At 35.0% G+C, this 19,929-nt stretch overlaps 1 protein-coding gene across 10 annotated transcripts in view; it reads left to right on the top strand.

Annotated features, from left to right (window-relative positions):
• The window catches only part of GBE1 (1,4-alpha-glucan branching enzyme 1), a 181,608-nt gene that overhangs the window by 42,725 nt on the left and 118,954 nt on the right, over positions 1 to 19,929 (top strand). For all 10 annotated transcript variants that reach the window (XM_080571324.1, XM_080571319.1, XM_080571326.1 and 7 more), the window contains one exon: positions 7,711 to 7,826. In XM_080571324.1, coding sequence (XP_080427450.1) covers positions 7,711 to 7,826 — 116 coding nt within the window. The remainder of the gene's footprint in view (positions 1 to 7,710; positions 7,827 to 19,929) is intronic.

The raw sequence follows: 19,929 nt of genomic DNA, 5'->3' as shown, positions 1-19,929 counted from the left end.
AACACAAGTCAAGATTAAATGCATTTATTTTAAATATGTAACTTACTGGTTAGCTATTTTAAAAACAGACTTTTAATTAAATTAATGCCTAAGATTTACAAAGAGGGTATAACTTATTTTGGCTTGGAGTGGGGGTTGGAGCGAAGTACCTGTATACCAGAATGATAGCTAATAACTGAGATGGTTTTCTTTAAAAACCAACCAACAAAAACAAAACAAACAAACAAAAACCAACAACAAAAAACACAACAACTAAAAAAACACTACTACTACATTTAAAAATACTTCATGCAATACATCACATGAAGAAGAAGTTTAGGACTAATATCTTGGAATAGTTTTATCTAGATGTTAATGAAATGTGGTAGTAAGAAGTCAAAAGAATAAAAATAAATTCATTTTAATGTGGAAAAAAACTGCATTTGACCTATATACCATATTCGTCATCAGTCATAGTAAAGTATTCATTCCCAAAGGGGAAGATAATGTACTCAGAAAGCCTAGAGGAATGGAAGATTGTCATTCAATTCATATGTGCTTTAATAATATTCTGATGAGAAATTGGGTTGCAAAATCCTAAGATTTAGAATCAGGTTGCTACAGATGCGTTTAATTAAAATTGAATCCCTTTAACCTTTCTTTAAGTTTTTGAACAGGTTAAAGTCTCAAACTAAATTTATGATCATATCATATTTAAATTGAATATCAGGATTACTTTTAATAAGAATTTTTTTATAAAAGCTCAGGTTTATAAGGAGAGAACTAATTCAGCCACTGGGGGAAGGAGGGGGTTGAAATGTTACAAGGAAGGAAATGTCAAACTTGAAATGACAGCAGCTGTTCAGTTTTAAACTGAAATATAATGGTATATAATATTAAAGAGTTAATTCATGCTATGTTTTAAGTTCTGTTGTGGATAGATGGATAACAGTGTTTTCTCAGTCATTTACTTAATCTAGTATTGTGTGAGTTTCTTTTAGGTGTTTGGTTGAAAGAGGAGGGGAAAAACAAAATACTAAATGCTTCTACTTAGTCTGATAAGATAATGATGTTTGAGGATAAAAAAACTAGTGAAAATTATAATGGCATGTGCAGGCTGTGTTACAGAGAACTTAATTATGAATTCTGAAAGAATTTTAAGTTGATAGTTCATAAGCACGGTTGATAATGACTTCATTAAGATAAACATGAATAACTTGTTTATTATATGCATTTGTAAGACTGAGGCTTTACACTCTTTTGAATTATTTTTATGCCTTATAATAGGCAATAAAAGCTTTGACATTAAGATCTTTCACCCCAAATTATGGGTGGTGGTGTCTTTTTGCTATCTCCTGAGGCACTTGTAATGAATGAACTTCATTAGAAGATAGTTTTTGGTATCATTGTGTCTTCTGGAAAAAAAAAAAAAGAATAGCATACAAATCTGTATTTGGATTGGAGAATGAAAAATATAAATTCAAGAAAATGCCAATATTTACGGAACTCCTTTTTGTCTGCTCTTCAAAACTTCATAACTGGAGATCAAGACACTACACCTGTTAGTAGTCAAGTACATTGTTTTTACTCTGTCTGAAAAGTATTAAATGAACATTTTAAAACATTAAGTTTTGTCAATCAGTACTTCTTGCATCTCAGTAAATGAAGTGTGTGAGGCAATTAGTCAGCTGAATTTCTGATATAGACGCAGTATCAATGTTATAGCTACCTTAAAAGCTCTGTAATAACACTCGGTATTTTATTTGCATGCTGTATTGCTGAGGAGCTTGTTGACTGCTGGCAATTTATTGATACTTTACAATCAGCTATTTCCAAATAAGTCACTGAAGTGTAAGTTTTGAGTGTAACCCATGGAATTTATTTGGGGAATTGGAATGCTCAAAGTTGTACTTGGCCATGCAATGTCTCAGTATGTTGCCTGTAAACATTATTTTAATCAAAATTTAAAAAAGTTACTGGTTTTAAATAACTTCAAAGAGTAAGTGTATGTGTGTGTGTGTATATATATATATATGCTAATTCAGAAGTCAGTCTTTGATTATAATATAGTCAGACTTGTGGCTTCTGTTTTTTAGTTCACTTTCTGCACCTTCCTCACTCACAGCTAACATTTAAATCTAAAGATTTGATCATCCTGGAATATTTGTTCTGTTTTCTGCCTTATTTCCGCACTAGTGGAGAAGACGTGTGCTGGGTCTGGAGAAAGGGGCTGGCTGCTTTTGGGGGCGGAAGGTTAGCCATTTACTTATTTAAACTCTGGCAGGTTTTCCTCAGAGTGAAGAAGGCAAAGCTCCAGCCACCAGTCCTCATAATTTGGATATCTGAAAGTTGAGACTAGAAACTTCCAGTATCTTAGAAAGATTTGTTTTCTGACTTCAACTTTTATCAAAGTGAAGTCTAAATACTACGATGATTTAATACTAAATTTCTTAGTACTTTTATCAAAACTTTTTGTAGAGGAATACCTAGATTTAATGAGTAAAGACATAGTGCTATACTTCTGTGGCTGCAGATGACTGAAGGCAATACTGAAGTGTAAGCTGCTATTAATATCCAGGGAGATATCATATCTGGGAAGTAATGACATTCGTTTTCATGTCATTATTTGAGTTTGTATAATGACTTCTTAAGCAGATTATGCTAATGGCCCTGCTATTGAACTGTTCAAAATAAGGCAATGTAGAAGGAAAGATGTAATTGGCCACTCTGTCTAACCTGTAGTGTCTGTAGAGAATCACTTCAGTTACGTTCTGCTTTTAGTCTTTTGATTTCATGTTCCATGCAAATGAATTTCCAGGTATGTAGTGGGATTGCAGTGCTCCTAGTCGGAGCTGCTATTTGACTGGTATTTTTTCCTCGAGGAAGCTGTGTGAATGCTTGTTAGTCTGTATTTTCATTGAGCACCTTCCCGTTAGTCAAAAGTATGTGGTGTGTAGAAGTGCAGCTGTCTTAGGAGTGTTTTGCACTTGAGATTTCAATCTCAGTTTATAAAGTGTTTTTACTTTTGAAAAGTCACTTCATAGTTACAATATTGCACTGCCATATTGGAACAACTGAATGATTTGGTCAATATGCTAGAAGTGCTCCTTCCCTTTGTGAGACGAAAGAGGAGTGTTAGTCTCAGAGATCAGCTTGGTGTCTAAGTTAACTCTTGAGCCTCAGAGCTGCGTGGCAATATACTTGTCAACATGAAAATAAAAGCCAGAGTTGTGGAACAAAAAGTCATTTAATTTATGATTTATCTGGAAGTATTGCACGTAAATTGTATTTTTATAACAAATGTTAGTATCCAAGGTGTCATGGCTCTACCTTTCTTTCTAGACGAAAGCTTAGTTCATGGTATACCAAGGGTGGAGTTCTGAGCAAGGAGAAGTTTGGTGCTTTGTTTCCCGGAAGTAGGTTGTTTTTGCAAGATCCAGTCATCGAAGTGAGTTAGAAAGTAAAAGTACTAGGCTATTCAAGATGTCTTCTGTGTTGGAATAAGATGTATTTGGGCCTCAGATTTTGTATATGAGCTCTTGTATTTGTGTATGTCTTATGGGGTGTCCACAATAGTTCCTTTCTCTCGTAAAACGTACTGAAGTTAATTATTTCAATTTCTGTTGGTAAGCTTCTTAACCTTTTTCTGTTTGTAGCTATTGGCAGAGTTCATGAAGTTCTTGTTCTCAGACTAAGATACTTCTTGTCTTTTTTTACTGTCTTTTTTCTTCTGGAAATGGCAGATGTCTGAATAGTCAGCTATTCAGGTGTTTTGCTTTTTTAGGGATGTTGTTCTCGACATTATTGGCTGTGTTTTGTTGAAAAAATCTGAAAATTCATCAGTAAAACTGGAGAAACCTGAACCACTTCCTCTTTGTAGCAGGCCTTCAAATTTCAGGACATTTTAACTTTTTATGTCTCTTACCTAATATAAGGCAGTATTTTCTGTAGTAACCTTCCTAAATAAGTTCCTTTCCAAGGAATTAGAAGTAAATAATGGTTTTAAGTAGGAACATCTGGGATAGATGCATGTTACTTTGTGTATTCTGAAATCATGAATCATAGGCACCAAGTAATGGGGAACCATGGCTGAGAAGAGGAAGAATTAAGTGGAGCATAGGGGATTGCTAGCAGGTGGAGGGGAGAGTGTAAGCAACTGGGGCAGAATTGTGAAAGCTGCCTGTGGAAAGCAGGCATGCTTAAATTAATAGAGACGTTCAACCATTCCACTTCTAAAGGAGAGAAGAGTTGGTTGTAGGAGTCCCAGGGAATCTTTGTAAACCAAGGGCATGAGAAGCTTTTTGGAAGAATGTAATAATATAATGTTCTTGGTGTACATAGTAAACTTAAGGTGAATTTCCCTAAGGGAATGGGGAGATACAGGGATTACATAGGGAACGGCAGGGCCTAAGTGACTTCTGTGCTGCTTAGTGTTAGCAAGACATAGACAGGAAATATAGCTCAACTGGAAAGAGTTTCAGAAAAAGCGCTGAAGGTGATATCTGGGGATGGAGTGGAGGGAGGAAGAGAGTCAGCTGGTTTTGAAAGATTCTGCTTTAAGGACCATATCAGTGTCACTTGGGTTATGCAAAGATGTCCCTCCTATAAAAGCGTGTAGTTATCTGGGTTATGCATAATAGTCCCCTACATTCTACCTCCTATCTCCAAGTACCTGATGCTCCTGATAAGAGGGAGGGCAAGGGAGAGAATACACTTACTGTTTCAGCTTTGGTTGTTCTTCTAAGAAGCTATTGCTTTATTGCTCCAGTAGTGTTTGGTCCTTAGTAGACCTGCATTTTTGTTCTATTATTTTTTGGATGAAGCTTTAGACTAAAAAGCAATCGTACTAAATATGTAAGTTCTCGTGCTGTCAATCAAGCAATAGTTTAGTGAGTACTTTCATTCTGCTAATGTGTTTTTCTGTCAGCACTATCCAAATGTGTTAAGTGTTGAAAACTTGTGTCTAAACAGAGTAGAATTAATTGTATTTCTATTTTTAAGCATAGGGAACACTTGATTATAATAATAATGCATCTTTGCATCGGTTTGACATTACTGTAAAATGAATAGGTACTAGAATGTTTCTTAGGCAGGCTTTTGTTTGCCTTTTTTTTTTTTTTTTTGGTCGTTGTCTAGCCTGTCTGACTTGTGCTTTTTGTTTTTTTCTATAAAGATTGGCATCTCTCTGGTTTAAACAGTTATATAAAAGTAACGGGCAAGTTTCTTTGAAAGTCTGCTCTTTCCCTGAAGTTGAAGACATCCATGTACTATTAGAGAACATTATTTTGCATGCTAGACAATATTTTAGATTATTGACGTTTGTTGGAAAAATATATTTACTGATGTATATAGGTAACTTCACTTTTGTACTTCACTGTACATGGAGATTTTGTACGTGATTTCCATGGAGAAGTAGGTAGTAATCTCTTCCTTAAACTCACCTTTCATTGCAGCAGAGTTCTTCTAGTTGGAAGTGGTCTTAAAATTGAATATAGTATGTGGTATTGTAGTCTATTCCCTAACCTGCTATAGATTGGTTGGAAGAGATCTCTGGAGAGCATTTAGTCCAAAATTGTGATTGAAGTGAGATGGTTACGAATCAGGTCAGCCATCTACTAAATAGCATTTGCTGAAAGGCAAGTCAAACTGTTTCTTTGCTCTGGGCATGTTTATTTTTCTTTTAACAGAAAAAAAAAAAAGATTTATCACACATCAACAGTATAATTTAGGAAATTATAAGCTGTAAGACTTGAGAAACACTTGCTACTGTGTTAATTTTTTGCAATATATTTTAAGTAAAAGAAGAGAATTATTTTTGTCCTGAATATCTTTTAAAAGTTTAGTTACAAGTTTGCATTTATAAGTTATTTCTTTTGATACTGCAATTTTTCTTCCTCCATGGTAAACTCAAGTAAGTTAAAGCATAAAAATTGATAACCAGTATGCATTCAGACAATGAAGGAATAAATTAAGTTGTTTTAATTTTTTAATAGTTTGTTTATGATGGAATACTGTGTGAATGCACAAATGAGATTCCTTTTGATCACTGCATTAAATAAATGTTAATTTAATGTGAGTTACTACTTCTGAAAATGTTTGTTTTTCCATCACTTGCTCCCAAGAGAACTGCTTATGTTTTTTTTAAGGACAAAGATAAAGCAGATGGCTTTATATCACTGAATCAGCAGTAATATTTTGTTAATATTCTTTTCCCTCCTACTGTTAATATCTTCTCAAATTAGGGAAGGTATTCAAAGATCTTGCAGCATATATAATCTGTCTTATTAATAGGAATCTATATTATCCTCATTTAAAGAAGAAAAAAACAATATTCTGCAGTGAACTGTGGAATCATCTCAGATGTTAAATACTACTCTTGAAATTTCTGAAAAAGCTTTCACGTAATTAATACAGAAATTTTTCTTCAGTAGTCCACTTTGACCTCCACTGCTATATACTAAGAAGTAATGACGTGTATTTGTCCTTGCTTTCTCTAAAAACAATAAAAAGCTCTAGAGACACAGTAAGTAAGCTGGTGGTTTTAAAGTAGTTGCTACTGCCACTGGAACAGCAGATCTCACTTTTGGTGTCATGTCTGGTTTTTATTTAATTTGTTTAACCCAGACTACCATGTTTAGTAGAAATGCTGTTTTATACTAGCTTAAACTAGTAATGGAACTACAGTTTAGGAAGTGAACATATACTTTATTCACTGTTACTCTATGTACCTAAGGTCTTGTATAGAATATCAGCGAAGGCTGTTTATGCTTCTTCCTTGGTGTTAGCTACCTCTCTTTTTACTACAGGAAATGGCATGCAAATGGATTAGTATGGAGATAGCATCTTGCAATTCAGTTCTTGTGTCGACTGGTTTCTTGTTACCTTAGTATTCCCTGTTGCTGGGATCTGTGAGGAGGACAAGTTTCAAGGCAAAGAAAAGTCATTTTGAAACTTTAGCTTGCCTGCTTCCTTTTAGTTCAGAAATAATTGTGTTGCCTGAAGTCTGTCAGTTCAGAAGCTTTATCTTCACTCTCATTTGTGAGAGTTAACCTCGAACATCTATATAAACACACGTGATCTTGGCAGGTGTTTATTCAGTTAGGTATGTCATAATAACTAACCTCATACCTCTCCAGTGCTTAGTGAATAAAAACAGCATGAAGAATCTTGAATTATAGAATCTAAGCTCGTTTCACTCCATGTGTTTTTTATGAAAAGAAACCTGATTTAAGATTTACTTACATATAACTGTGGCGTTTTAGGCCAGTTTTCTTAGCTGTGTTGCTGGTATCTGGTATTGTGTGGTTTTGTAGCCATTGCTATCAAGTTTGTCTGCAGCTTCCTCACTTTTCTGGTTAATACACTTCATGTTATTAGTAGGACATCAGTTTGTCAAAATAGAAGCAATGAGATGTGTATGTGTCTCTGTCCAAAGCCAGTTTGAGCATGTGAGTTAGGGAGGTGGGTTTTGGTTATGTTTTGTCCAATCTCATTTTTTTTCCCTTCTCTATAATCAGCAATTGTCAAATTAGAACTGGAGTATGGTTTCCCAGTAAACATCTTATACGTTTTATTGAACCTCTTTTAAAAGGGTACAGAAATATCTGATATAAAAGTATTTGTATCTGCTGCAAGTGTATTCTGAAAAAGACTTGACAATACTGTTATGCCTTTAAATTTTAATTGGACGCATTTTAAGATAAATACCCTTATTTTTGTTTCTTATTACAGATGGCTGGAATCCATTTTCTCATCCATATAAGAAAATGGAGTATGGGAAATGGGAGTTGTTCATTCCACCTGGACAAGACGGTTATTCTCCTGTGCCCCATGGATCAAAGCTCAAGGTGCTAGTTCTTTCCAGCTCTTGTAACATTTCATACTCAGTTTGCCCTTTTTGTTTTCTCCTAAATAACGTTATTATCTTATAATTATTATAAGAAGCAATCAATTTATCTACTTCTGTGAAGTGACCCCAAAGGATGAAATAATATTAACATCTAATTTTCTTCATGGTGCATAGAAACAGGCATATGTTGTTGAAACGTGGATATAATGTATTGTATCACGTTACAAGGTGAAACCAGTTTTTACATACTGATAATGTGAAAAATAAGAATTAAGGTGAACGTAAAGCTGTTCTATATTTAATGCAACTACTTAAGATGCTATTCAAATCTCAGTATCTTGGTAGAAAATGTTATGCTTTTAACCACAACTTTTCACTTGTTATTTTTGTGATGCTTTAAAAGCATATGTAGCCTCTTGAATCTTGGAATATTTAGTAATTAAGAATACCAATCAGTCAGCGTAGATTAAGGAATTTGAACTAAAACAAAATGAGGGAAAACTTAATTGTATTTCATGAACATCAATGAGCATAAAATCCTGTCTTCCAAAAATTAATGGGAAGTTTCTTTGAGCTGTCAGATACCACAGTTGTTATGCTTAGTGCAGATACACATAATGACAACTATCAGTAGATGTGATTATTTCCATGTGAATAGTGATTTCAGTCATTGAGATATAATTCTGAAAATTTGACTTTTTGCAATTTGAGCTTGTGTTCTAGAGATGCCAAATGATAACAGGGGACAGTAATGAGTAGTTAAGGGAAGAAATGTACTGAAAAAATCTATAGACCAGGAAAATTAAGCAACTGGGAGTATTTATATAATATATACTATATTCTCAGGGCTCCCATCAACAAAACTAACACATTGTAAAGAATCTTCAATTTTCTGTTGAAAATCTGATCTTAGGTAAACAGAGAATCTGCTGAAAGAAAGAAATGCATAAAAATGCACTGGAAATGCTTACACAATGTATGTTCTTATCTCTCTGCATTTGTTATGGCCTATGAAATTGTCCCAATAATAAATATGGATAAATTGAAATAATTCAAGGAAGTAAATCATTCAAGGATGTGAGAAAGCTGATTTTATTTCACAGAGCAGGGGAGCAAACAGTTGTTTGCAACTCAAATGCAGTGATTATGCAGTAATTTGAGATTGCAGAATGGTTACTTAATATTTTCTATGGTTTAGAGATATGTTAGTTTTTTTAATTGCTGATAAATTTACCTTTTGTTGTATTTACAAAGGTATTGAACTTACCTACTGTAGAATATTCCATGCTTAGTAGAGATAAAAGTGTGAATGATGAGTAATATTGGTACTACTAGCAAATAGCATATATTCATAAATGTGTTTGATAAAATTGAGTTTTCTTGCTCTTTATATAATCATGGTCATATCCTATTCTTAAAGTGCAGATCTTTATAGTACTTATTCTCTTCATTTGTCAGAGAAAATAGTAAACAGAAACTCCATACGGCAAAGACAGAACTGTGCATAATTGGTCTACTGTACACAATTTTGGGTTACTGATGACACTTCGTACTAGTAATGTTATTTGCTGTAGTTTTGTAGTTGCTTTGAGTCATGAAACTCTCCTGGCAGAGCAGAATATGGGTTTTTGTTTTCCTCCTTTTTTCCTCTTTCTTTTTCCTACTGTTGTGTCTTCAGTTGTGCTTTTATGGAGTTGATTCTGGACAAAGATGTATGTGGTTATTACTGACACTTAAGTGTGATTACCAAAGAGATCTGTGCAGCTAAACTGGTATTATTCTGTCTGCCTGTGAGACTGATTTGATTTTGAATGCACATATCCTTACGTATTTTAAGTGCAAAGGTTTAGAAACTCAATTCAGAGGTGTATGCAATTATAATTGACTTAATCCATGTAGAATTTCTTCCAGCCTCATCTGTAACTCTGATAATCTTTCATGGCACATTTTTGTTACTTGGTGCCTACACAACTGACTCTAACACATGTCCTTTCAATGTATTTACCGGTAATAACTAAAGTGGGAGAATATTCTTCAGTTAAGGTAGTTCTAAAATGGCTTATCTGTAACAAAATGTGAAGTGAGGCTAGAATATTCCACGTGTAGTGGGAATGCATGTTTTCCTTGTGCTACAGGTGATCTTTTTCTGCTGTTGTTCCAATAATGTATTTGGAAAACTGCTGCTCTTTAGATTTTCTTGAAACTACATGGTTCCATTACAAGACTGTGGCCATTCACAAGTGTGTGTATTTTGGGGAACATTAGGACTTGTGTGGTAGAGCACAGTTCTGCAGTTCTTTGTTCATGTAGAAGATGAAAACATAGGATTATATGTAGATAGCAATTACTATGCAGATTGCAGAGCTGATGTTTAAATACACAGGTAGTGTACTAGACTGGACAACAAAAATTATTTCTTCTTGGTATTGAAGGTGTGTGTGTATACTTTGCATTACTGTAAAAAGCATAATGGCATATGTTTTAAAGCCTCTTTTGACAATATTAATTCTCTGAATGTCTTAAATCTCTTGAAAGTTGACTACGTAAATATTTAATTAATCTGCTAGGGGGAAAAAGGCTCCTCTGGGAGGTCCTTATCTTTGGCTTTTCTATACGGTATTTTCATCTTCAGTTCTACATAGGCAAATGACAAGTTCTGAAATTGTGACAAGGTCATTTCTTTTTAAATAAGTAACTTCTGAACCAGAACGGGAAATGGATGGAGTGTAGCTGATGACACTAATTTAGATCAGGTCACAAAATATTTTTATAGGAAAATAAATGAGGAATAGAGGTGAAACATTTTCCTGTTTTCAGTAGTAGTAGACTGTCTACTGTAGTTCTTCGGGCAGTCTTCTCATAAATAAGCATAAACATTGAAGGTAAGTAATTAAAAAAAAAAGGGCCTGTTGCAGATATTTTGGTATGTTTCTGATGCATCTTCTGTGTCAAGGGATAAATACTTAAAACAGTTGAAAATGACTGTCATGTGAATTACAACATCCATCTACAAAATAGTTACCTGCTGGAAAAGGGCACTTTTTTTTTTTTTTTTGAAAATACGTAGTGGTATTTTTTTTCTTGGTGGAAAATGCCACGAGGTATTTCCAAAGCTTCCCCCTAGATCAATTAATTATCTTAGAATGAGTTGTTTAAACAAATGTAATTCATGTTGTGATTGTATGAGTTTTTTGTTTGTTTTAATTCTGACAGACGTCATAACCTGACCACAGATTTAAAGCAAAGAAAAAAACACCTCTCTTTGCTTCACTGGATTGATCTTCTTTGTACATTTGTTGCATTATTCTAATGGAAGTAGTCTCTTTGTATGTCTCATTCTAACAGGGACAGTGTGTGCTTATCTTCTTTCATTGTCAAAAATTCTTCCTTCATTGATGGAGCATTCTTAATTCCTCCTTCATGGCATATACCAAGCTTTTTAGAAAAATTCAGATTGATAGGCTTCCTTACTAAGTCTCCTGCATTGTTGTACACATGCAGGAGATGATATGTGCTCCACTTCATTCTTTTTAGTCTTTATTTTTAAATTAATTTTATAACTGCTTAAAAATACCTGTAAATTCAGTTGTCACTGTCGTTTCTAATTTTTAAATAGTGTCAAGTGAAACTTAGGGCTGGGGATAACACTATTAAAAATAGAGATCTATCTCCTTTGGGGAACTTGTTTGAGTTTGCATTCCTTTATAGGAATGCAAATGATCAAAACAGAAGATGAACAATTGGAAAACAGCCAATAAGAACTCAGGCCTAGATGAAAGTAACTTCCAAATTCATGGCTAATGATCAAGTTCTAAAATATTTTGACACACTTAAATAATAGAAGATAGTAGAATCGGTACTTCTAAAATATTGGCAGTTACGAACTATCTGACACCACAAAACATTGATTAGGAAATAATTTCCATTAAGAGACCTGTATAGCTGAACCACTAAGTTTTTCTTTTGTGTGCTAGAGAGGATATACTGAAATAGTAGTAATTGTTCAACTCTCTAGTAATGACAGTTGATCTGTGATTTCTGAAGTGATTTGACAGAACATGAATTTTATATATTAAATTTATCTGACACTTTATCTGACAACATGCTGGGTAGGTGCATGAAAATAAAACACTGTATACCTCTAAATTTCATTTGTATGTTCATGAAATTTCACTGTAAGCGATTCTGGTTTATTTCTCTTCAATTATAAAGAAAAGCGTCAAGATGGCTGACATGCCCCCATGTTGCAACTTTTTCTAAAGGCATAGTAAAGATTAGGAGGTAGTCATCACTGATACTTCAGGCAACAGTATTGGTTTCAAATGGCTTTTTTGAGGCCATATGAATTAACTACTCATGAGTAGCTTTCTCAGATAGCTTTAATATAATTGCATGCAGATAGATAGAAGTATTAAAAAAAAAAAAACAGCTGAGTAATTGTTTTCAGTTTTCCTTTTTTTTTTTTTTCATCACTAATTTTGGCTGTGTTTTAACAGATGGTTTCTGGGTACCATAACCTTCATATGGTGATAGAACTAGTCATACACAGCTCAGGGACAACTAACAAGTCTTCCCTGGAAAGGTCACAATAGAAAATGGTAGAAACTTCTCAAAACTCTGCATTCTACCAATCACTAAATCTATATCATTTCCTCTCCCTCTCATGTTAAACTTCAATTATTATGTTTTACAAGGAAGTGTTTGTATTGTAGTGAAGTAGTTAGATTTGATATTTTGTGCACTTTTTAAGAATACTCTTCTATTGACATTCCAGGCTGCTATATATTTGAATGGTTTCAGTGATAGCTGAAAAATACTCATAAGTGCCAAGTTCAGTTTAAAACTGGGGCTGGCACCATGGTCAGCAAGTCTTATTTTGTAAAACAAAAACAAAACCCACTACTACTATTGTTTTTGGGTAATTCTGTAGTCCAAATAAAACTCTTCTTAACTTTAAATCGTGAAAAGGAGGAACTGCTTTGCATCAGAACATTTTAACATACACTAACAACGTTTAAAAGACCTGAAAATAACTTGAGCCTTTGAGGCTCTGGGGAGAGAAAAGTTGGTTGGAAATAGCATTATTAAAAATTCATCTTTACAGTTTTTACCACTGTGTCTAGTAACTCATAGAGCTGCATGCTCTGTGTTTAACTTATAAACCCTGAAAAAGAATCAAATGTAGTAAGCAAGTAGGTTAATCAGTGTCAGGGAACCACTGATAGTAAAATTAATCAAGTGTAATTACTGCCAGTGATGAAGTAGATGGCGTTGCAGTTGACCTTACTGATCAGAAAGTCCAGTGGCATAGTATCAGGCTGGTTTCAAGCTCAGATCTCATGCATTTCAAGCAGTCTGCAGTCAAAATTAGGTGTTATTAATTTCAATATGAAAACCCAGTAAACTTGAGTAAGTGGGATAACGGGCTTGTGGTTAGAATGCTAGGTATAGAAGTGTTTGTGGTGTGTTGTTTTTTGTGTGGGTTTTCGTTGTTGTTTTGTTTTTATACAAGATGTAAACAGGTTATATGTAGGAGAAGGAGCACTAGCTGATGTACTTCAATAGGAACGCCTCTTCAGGAAGCTTCCTATTTGCATTCTCACATGTACAAGCAAACAATTTTAATATTTCCTGCTTCCAACTTAGCTGTGTGTGTGGAAAATATCCTTGCTTATACTCTAAGTTCCACATAATTTAAATTTCATGTCATGAATGGTGGGTGGGTGAAACAAAATAAACTCCTGTCTTTTCAAAGTTGATCAGTAAGTGAAATGAGTATTCCGCAGCACCATGCTACGTAATCTGTGTGTAGCAAGGAGCAGATGTGGTGTTGCTAGCATTTTGAATTGTAGGGAACAAGATTTAAATCATCCAACTTATCTATTTCCATATCATTTCTATTCAGTACCTCAGTGGTGTTAAATGGGAAGTAAAGCCTCAGTTAAATATGTGGCAATGCCCTTTGTTTCATTGCTTGATTGTGAGCCCTGACCCTTTAGCAAGTTATTGTAGACTTTTCTGTGTTAACTACAGATTAAATTTACTAGCAGGAGGAGTTGTTACCTCAGTGGAGGATAAATGGCCTCTTGACTTTGTTTACCAAATCCAAATAGGCAACGTGCAAATACTCCTGGGCATATACAAGAGGTTGTAGCAGGGATGAAGCATTGTAATGCAGTGGACTGTTGCTCTTCAGAGCCCTTTTTGTAGGCTGAGCCCAGCAATTCAGAATATTCTTGTTCAGTTATTTTGGCAGGCTTAGTTCTCCTGTGACTTAAAGACTGCACAATTCTTTGGCAGGAGGTTTTGCTATTTAAGAATGGTTTTCTTTTAGTTTACCCACACAAGATGAATCGTGTCAAGTGGTATTAGATATATAATAGAGCAACAAGTTTTTTGGAGGGAAAGGAGGAGAGACTTTTCAAAAGGAAAGGGTCTTGAAATAGGATTTGAAATCTGAATGTCCATACTAAGTTTATATAAACATGACTGTTTTCTTTTAGAGTTTCTTGTTTGTTTTAGGATGGAGACACTAATTAGTTAAAGCTTTTGACACTTTATAGTGTGACTTACTGGTGGTTTAGAATTTCTAATTTGGGGCTGTATTCATGTCTAATATTGCTAAGATTATAGGCCAAGGAGAAAGCAGAAGATTAAAACTTCAGTATTCTAATGGACCTATTCCATACTGTGTATGCTAAAGTCCTGTCAGATGGAATATGTGTTGGCAACACAGGAGATGACCTCAGACCACAGGGACCGCATCAGAACTATCTGCATTTTTTGGTTATCCACCAAAGAGGCTGTGACAAAAGATGACAGGGACTCTTGAGTTGTTGGGGATGAGGACAAGGAAAGTGAAAGCACCATTGGGGGCCATTAGCTACCCCAATCACCTGGAAGACACTGTAGGAGTATGTCACAGGAAATGGTGGTGTTGAGCGTGACCTACTCCATCTCCAAAAGACATTTTGCTGTCAGGTGGAAACAGTTGTGAAGGGGAACACCAGAAGGTATGCATGCTATGCCACAAACCACCCAACCGCAAGGTGCATTATGCAGCAGTTGTCCTTTACAAATGCTTTATAGTAGAAGATAAGTAATACTTAATGCTTGGGTGCTTCTATTACATACTTGAATAGCTTCTTTTCTACTTGACGTGGCTTGAACAACTCTAATAAGTTACACTTATTGTGTGTAATGTGCTTTATAATTATGGTTGCTTTCCAAATTATGCTCTCCTACCCCAAGCCTCTGTTACATAATACATATATGAATTTTTTATAATATGCATACAGTTTTTATAGTCTTTAGTACACATCACCATTATGGTAACTTGATTCTGGTTAAGTCACAGTGGGGGGAAAAAAGTATTTCTTGCATTGTGTGTTTTAGAGACCCTAGTTTTCCTTCAACTTTTATTAACTTGATTTTGAAATAGTTTTTCAAACTATTCTAGCCTGAAAGTTTGAATGCTATCCTGCAGTGCAAATGTGTTTTTAAAAAATAATCTATCTGTAAACACCTAGTGGTGAAATACCTAGTGGTGTCATCTTTGTGTATCTAACAGTTATTGAACCTGTTGTTTCTTCCTGTACTTTATAGTAGTTGATTAAGTGAAGTACTGTCTTTAGCTTTGTGCCTGTTGAACTGTATTGGACCTGTTTCTTTCCATGTAATACTGCTTTCAATATTAACAATGCTGCTATTGTTTCCTTGATTTTTAAGTTTGATTCTCCTATGTTATTTGTATCTCTTTCTGCATAAATGCTTTTGTAATAAATAGTAGGCTGCTGTCTCAGTCTTTTGCATTGCACTATGTTCCAATAGATACTGTATTTTCTGTAGGTTTATGTTAGTATATATGCCTTCTAATTGAAGCAGGAAAGTGGAGGGGGGAAGAGAGAACACAGCAAAAGTTGTTATTGTTAAGCTGGTCTAGTAAATTAGTTCAACACATTTTTATGTTCTTCATTGGAATTGAAACACTTGCTGAATTCAGAAATGGAGTTATATCTCCCTCTTTTGGAAAATTGGGACATGACTTGGCTTTGGAGTTAGTCTTTTGCTTCTGTCATACCTTGATTTTATTTATTTTTAATTTTCCAAGGGGCGGGGGAGGACGGGAGAGTTTTGAACAGATATAAATATCCCTGGTAAGTTCAGAGTCTAATGGCTGGTGTGATATATTTGCAGAAAAATAATGTGCACAGAAGATTCACACATGACTTCTGAACCACGGATACTTCTCTACAGAACTGTTTTTAAACATAAAACCACCTGGGGACTATTCACATGTATCCAATAGCTAATTAGCATTCTCCCAATATTTGTTTTAAATTATTGTCCCTTTAGCACATTTCTTCATAAAATTACTAGGAAGAGGAAAAAAATAAAGCAAGCAGCTTTGTCTTGACTGATTTTCTTTAGACTGTAATCTTAAATTGATGAGGAAAAAAGTTGGAACGGGGGAACTTGGAAGAATGTGACTGGAATGTTCTATTTTTGCTTTCCAGTTTATCCAACCTTCAATTTATGAAGGAGAGGAACCTGACAGAAGGAACGTGCTTTCAATAATTTCTGAAACTTCAAGGTTTATACTCATTAGCAAATGGCTTCAGTGACTGTAAGCACCTCGCAAGAAATGCACGCACCCTGACTGAAACGCCTGATTCATTGGTTATCTGTAGCTTTAGAATCTAGAGGACGGTGACATTTTTCAGTGGAATTTCAACATGTAGAAATCTCCCGTTTTCCTTGCTTTCTGTGCCACTGATTTGGCTGGGAGATGGTTTGGGATGGTACTTCTAGCTGGAAGATGGAGTGTCAAACAGTTGCTGATCCCTCTTCCCCTTTTTGTGCCCATCTTGGGCTATGCTAGGTGAGCGCACACAGGAGCAGGAACGGTATGGCAGTAGTGAAGAAGCAGCATTTGCTTGTTTATTCCTTGCCTTCTATTGCAGAGGCTGCTAAAGCATTGCCCAATTTGTCTGGACTCTGTCAAATCTATCAGGTTGAATAAGACAATTCCAGAATAAAGCTCTTAACAATGCTATTCTATCCTAAATTTTTGGCAGGTGTTTTTATTTTCACTGTATCCTCTTTGAACGTAAGTGTGGGAGGCAAGGAGCTCTGAATTCTGGTCCTGGATTCTTCAGCAGATTGCATTCCCTTACCGAAAAGTGTTCAGCTGTGCTCCCATGTATTGAAAACATACAGCAATGTCACCTCTAGAACAGGGAGGAAAACCTTCTTCTGAGTATTTTGAGCATATAGTGAAATAGCTGAGCACGTTACGTTTATTGGCCAACTGTGAAGCTGCCTCAGTTTGCTCTGTGAGGTTTAGTTAATAAACCTGGATGAACTGAAAACAGCATACTTTTTTGTTGTCTGTCTAATACGTTATTGCCTGAAAAGTAAAGTGACTTCTCTATCACAGAGAGCGGAAGTCCTTTGCTTGCAAACCAGTATGAAAGAGAAGGGTACTAGTTGCTCTGTGGCTTCCTGTGTGTGTGAAATTCAGGGTTGCTGATGTGATTTTATTGACTCTTGTAAATATGCTCAATTTGAATCAACTACTAGCAAAAGATAATAATCAGAAGTATGTATTCTGTTGAGTATTGGATACACTTTGTGGAATGGAGACACACAGTGAAAGGTGTCCAGGGAAAGGTACTTTCAACCGATTGTAAAACTTTGCTTCTCTATTTCTGTGGCATCTTGAGATGGTTCAAGAAAGAAGGATGAACAACTTAAGAAAAAAGAAAAATGATCTTATAGCAGGATTGCATCAGTGACTTGGATGCAGGAACAGGCTTTGAAACTGAACAGCATTTATGAAGTAAAATATAAGATCAGGTTTCCTTATAGCAGCAATATGCTTTAAGTATAAAGTTTTAGAGAGTTTAAATTGGTTCAGATTCTTTTGTATTCTTGTAAACTTGTGCATTCTCTCATTTCCCTTATTTTAGTGGAAGTAAAAATTAAAACTTTTCTTTGTCTTACAGCATATATTATACCACAAAACATCTTGGTATACAAGCTGTTTTTCCCTTCCCCATGCGCTTAAAGCAACTGAGGAGGGGAAATACTGTGATGTTTAATTTCTAATAAATTTCATATAGCAGAAAGATGATTATCTTATTGCAGCATATAACTTAAACTTTCTGGAAAGTATTTAAGACCTACACCTGACATGCTTTTAGGTTGTTAGTCTGACTTATTTTCAAATCAGGTGCATGTTGCTGAGTCGAGGTGTTTGCACCTGTGTTCTTGTGGCTTTTAGTTTTTTATATGCAGATAGTCTTGTCTCAGAAATGAATAAATGTAAAGCTAATCATAGAATATCCTAAGTTGGAAGGGACCCACAAGGATCATTGAGTCCAACTCAGGCACCACACAGGTCTACCCAAAAATTCAGACCGTATGACTGAGAGCACAGTCCAAACACTTTTTAAACTCTGACAGGCTTGCTGCTGTGACTACGTCCCTGGGGACCCTGTTCCAGTACGCAACAACCCACTCGTTGAAGAACCTCTTCCTGATGTCCAGCCTGAACCTCCCCTGTTGCTAAATAAATTAAAAAAATAAAATAAAATAAAGCAATCGGCATTTATTTTTGTATTACAAAACTTCATATTTTGGTAATATTTTACAGTTTATCCTTTTTCTTCTTAGGGCCTGTTGAAAAGGGGGGGGGGAAGAGGAGGTTGAAAAACTGTAATGAAAAACTAAGTTATAAAATATAGAAATAATAGCTTATTGCCCTTGTAAATATCAAGTTGATGACATTTCCATATTTATATTAAAGGTAGTCCACTCTCTCGTTATACTAACTATTGTTAGTTTGACCAATTTAATTTCATCATATTAAAAACCACGTATACCAACAATCATTCCAAGGGCTTTCAAGCTATTAAAGTAATGAAATAATAATAGTGTTTCAGAGCAGTTTATTGGCTTGCATATCTTTTTTAGTTCTCTCCTACTATTTCCTGTCTGTTTCCCCAGCTCCAGTATAAATGACAAACCACTGTATAACAAATTTCCTAAAGTGTAAAAATACCATTCTTAATTTTGCATCTGTAAGAGGTGTTTTTTTTTTGTTTTATCAAAAATATTTTCAAATGAAAATGAGTACCTCAAAAACAAATCATGATGTCTCAATGTGAGCTCCTTAATTTCTGATGCTTGGTCCTGTTTCATCAGCAGCAGGAAAGAGCTGTAGATGACTTAAAGGAGTGTGTCATAACAACGGAAAACAATACTTGCATGTGGAACTTCAGGAGCTGAAAGCTAAAGGAGTAAGCACTGGGGCTGGAAATGGGAGAGAGATTGTATATGATCTTATGTGCAGCTTTTACTTGAATGGTTCTGCCACTGTTCTGAAGATCTGTGAGGAAGATGAGGTAGCCATGTGAAGCCAACGTGAAAATGAGGATGAAAAATTAGCACAAAAAGAAATAAGATATTCATGAAAGTGAATTTTAAACATGGTGTCGTTTACTGTTATTGCACAGTTTAATCTGTTGTAATGATAGCACAGTCACATTAAGCTCCATTTTGCACATGTTTATATTTTGTTTAAAAAATTCTTATTTGTCACCAAACTGCATTAGGCTTGTGAAACTTTCAGATTCATTGTTTTAGCTAATTTAAGGAAAAAAAAGTGTGTTTCAAAGGTATAAAAAGCCAACAAACTTCACCGAGTCACAGTAGGTTGAAAGTTGCCTGAATGTAAGTGCTTAGTTTTTACTTTAAATGTTAGACTTCTACAAGGGGCTGGCAGATCTGCTGTAGACCACATGGAAGGCCTATACTACTTTGGAAAGGCAGAAAGAATATTGGGGTATTTGAGTCTCCAAAATGTTTAATATCTCTGAAAATGGAGGCCACTGAATCTCTTTTGTCCTGCCTTGGAAGCACCATTAAATTAAATGGAACCTATTTCAGCTTCTGAATTACTCCAGTTTGTTATTGCCTCTTCTGTAAGGTACTAGACTGCCCTCAGAATGATGGTTGTTCCCCACTGTGATAAACTGCTTTTGAGAATGGTTCCAAGTGTGTTTTGATGAAGTTTAAAACAACGTACTTAGTTTTAC

Source organism: Anser brachyrhynchus (genome assembly GCF_964034855.1).
Source record: "Anser brachyrhynchus genome assembly, chromosome: 1".
Classification (NCBI taxonomy): domain Eukaryota; kingdom Metazoa; phylum Chordata; class Aves; order Anseriformes; family Anatidae; genus Anser; species Anser brachyrhynchus.
Note: the sequence above shows the minus strand (reverse complement) of the source record. Positions and strands in the feature narration are given on the sequence as shown.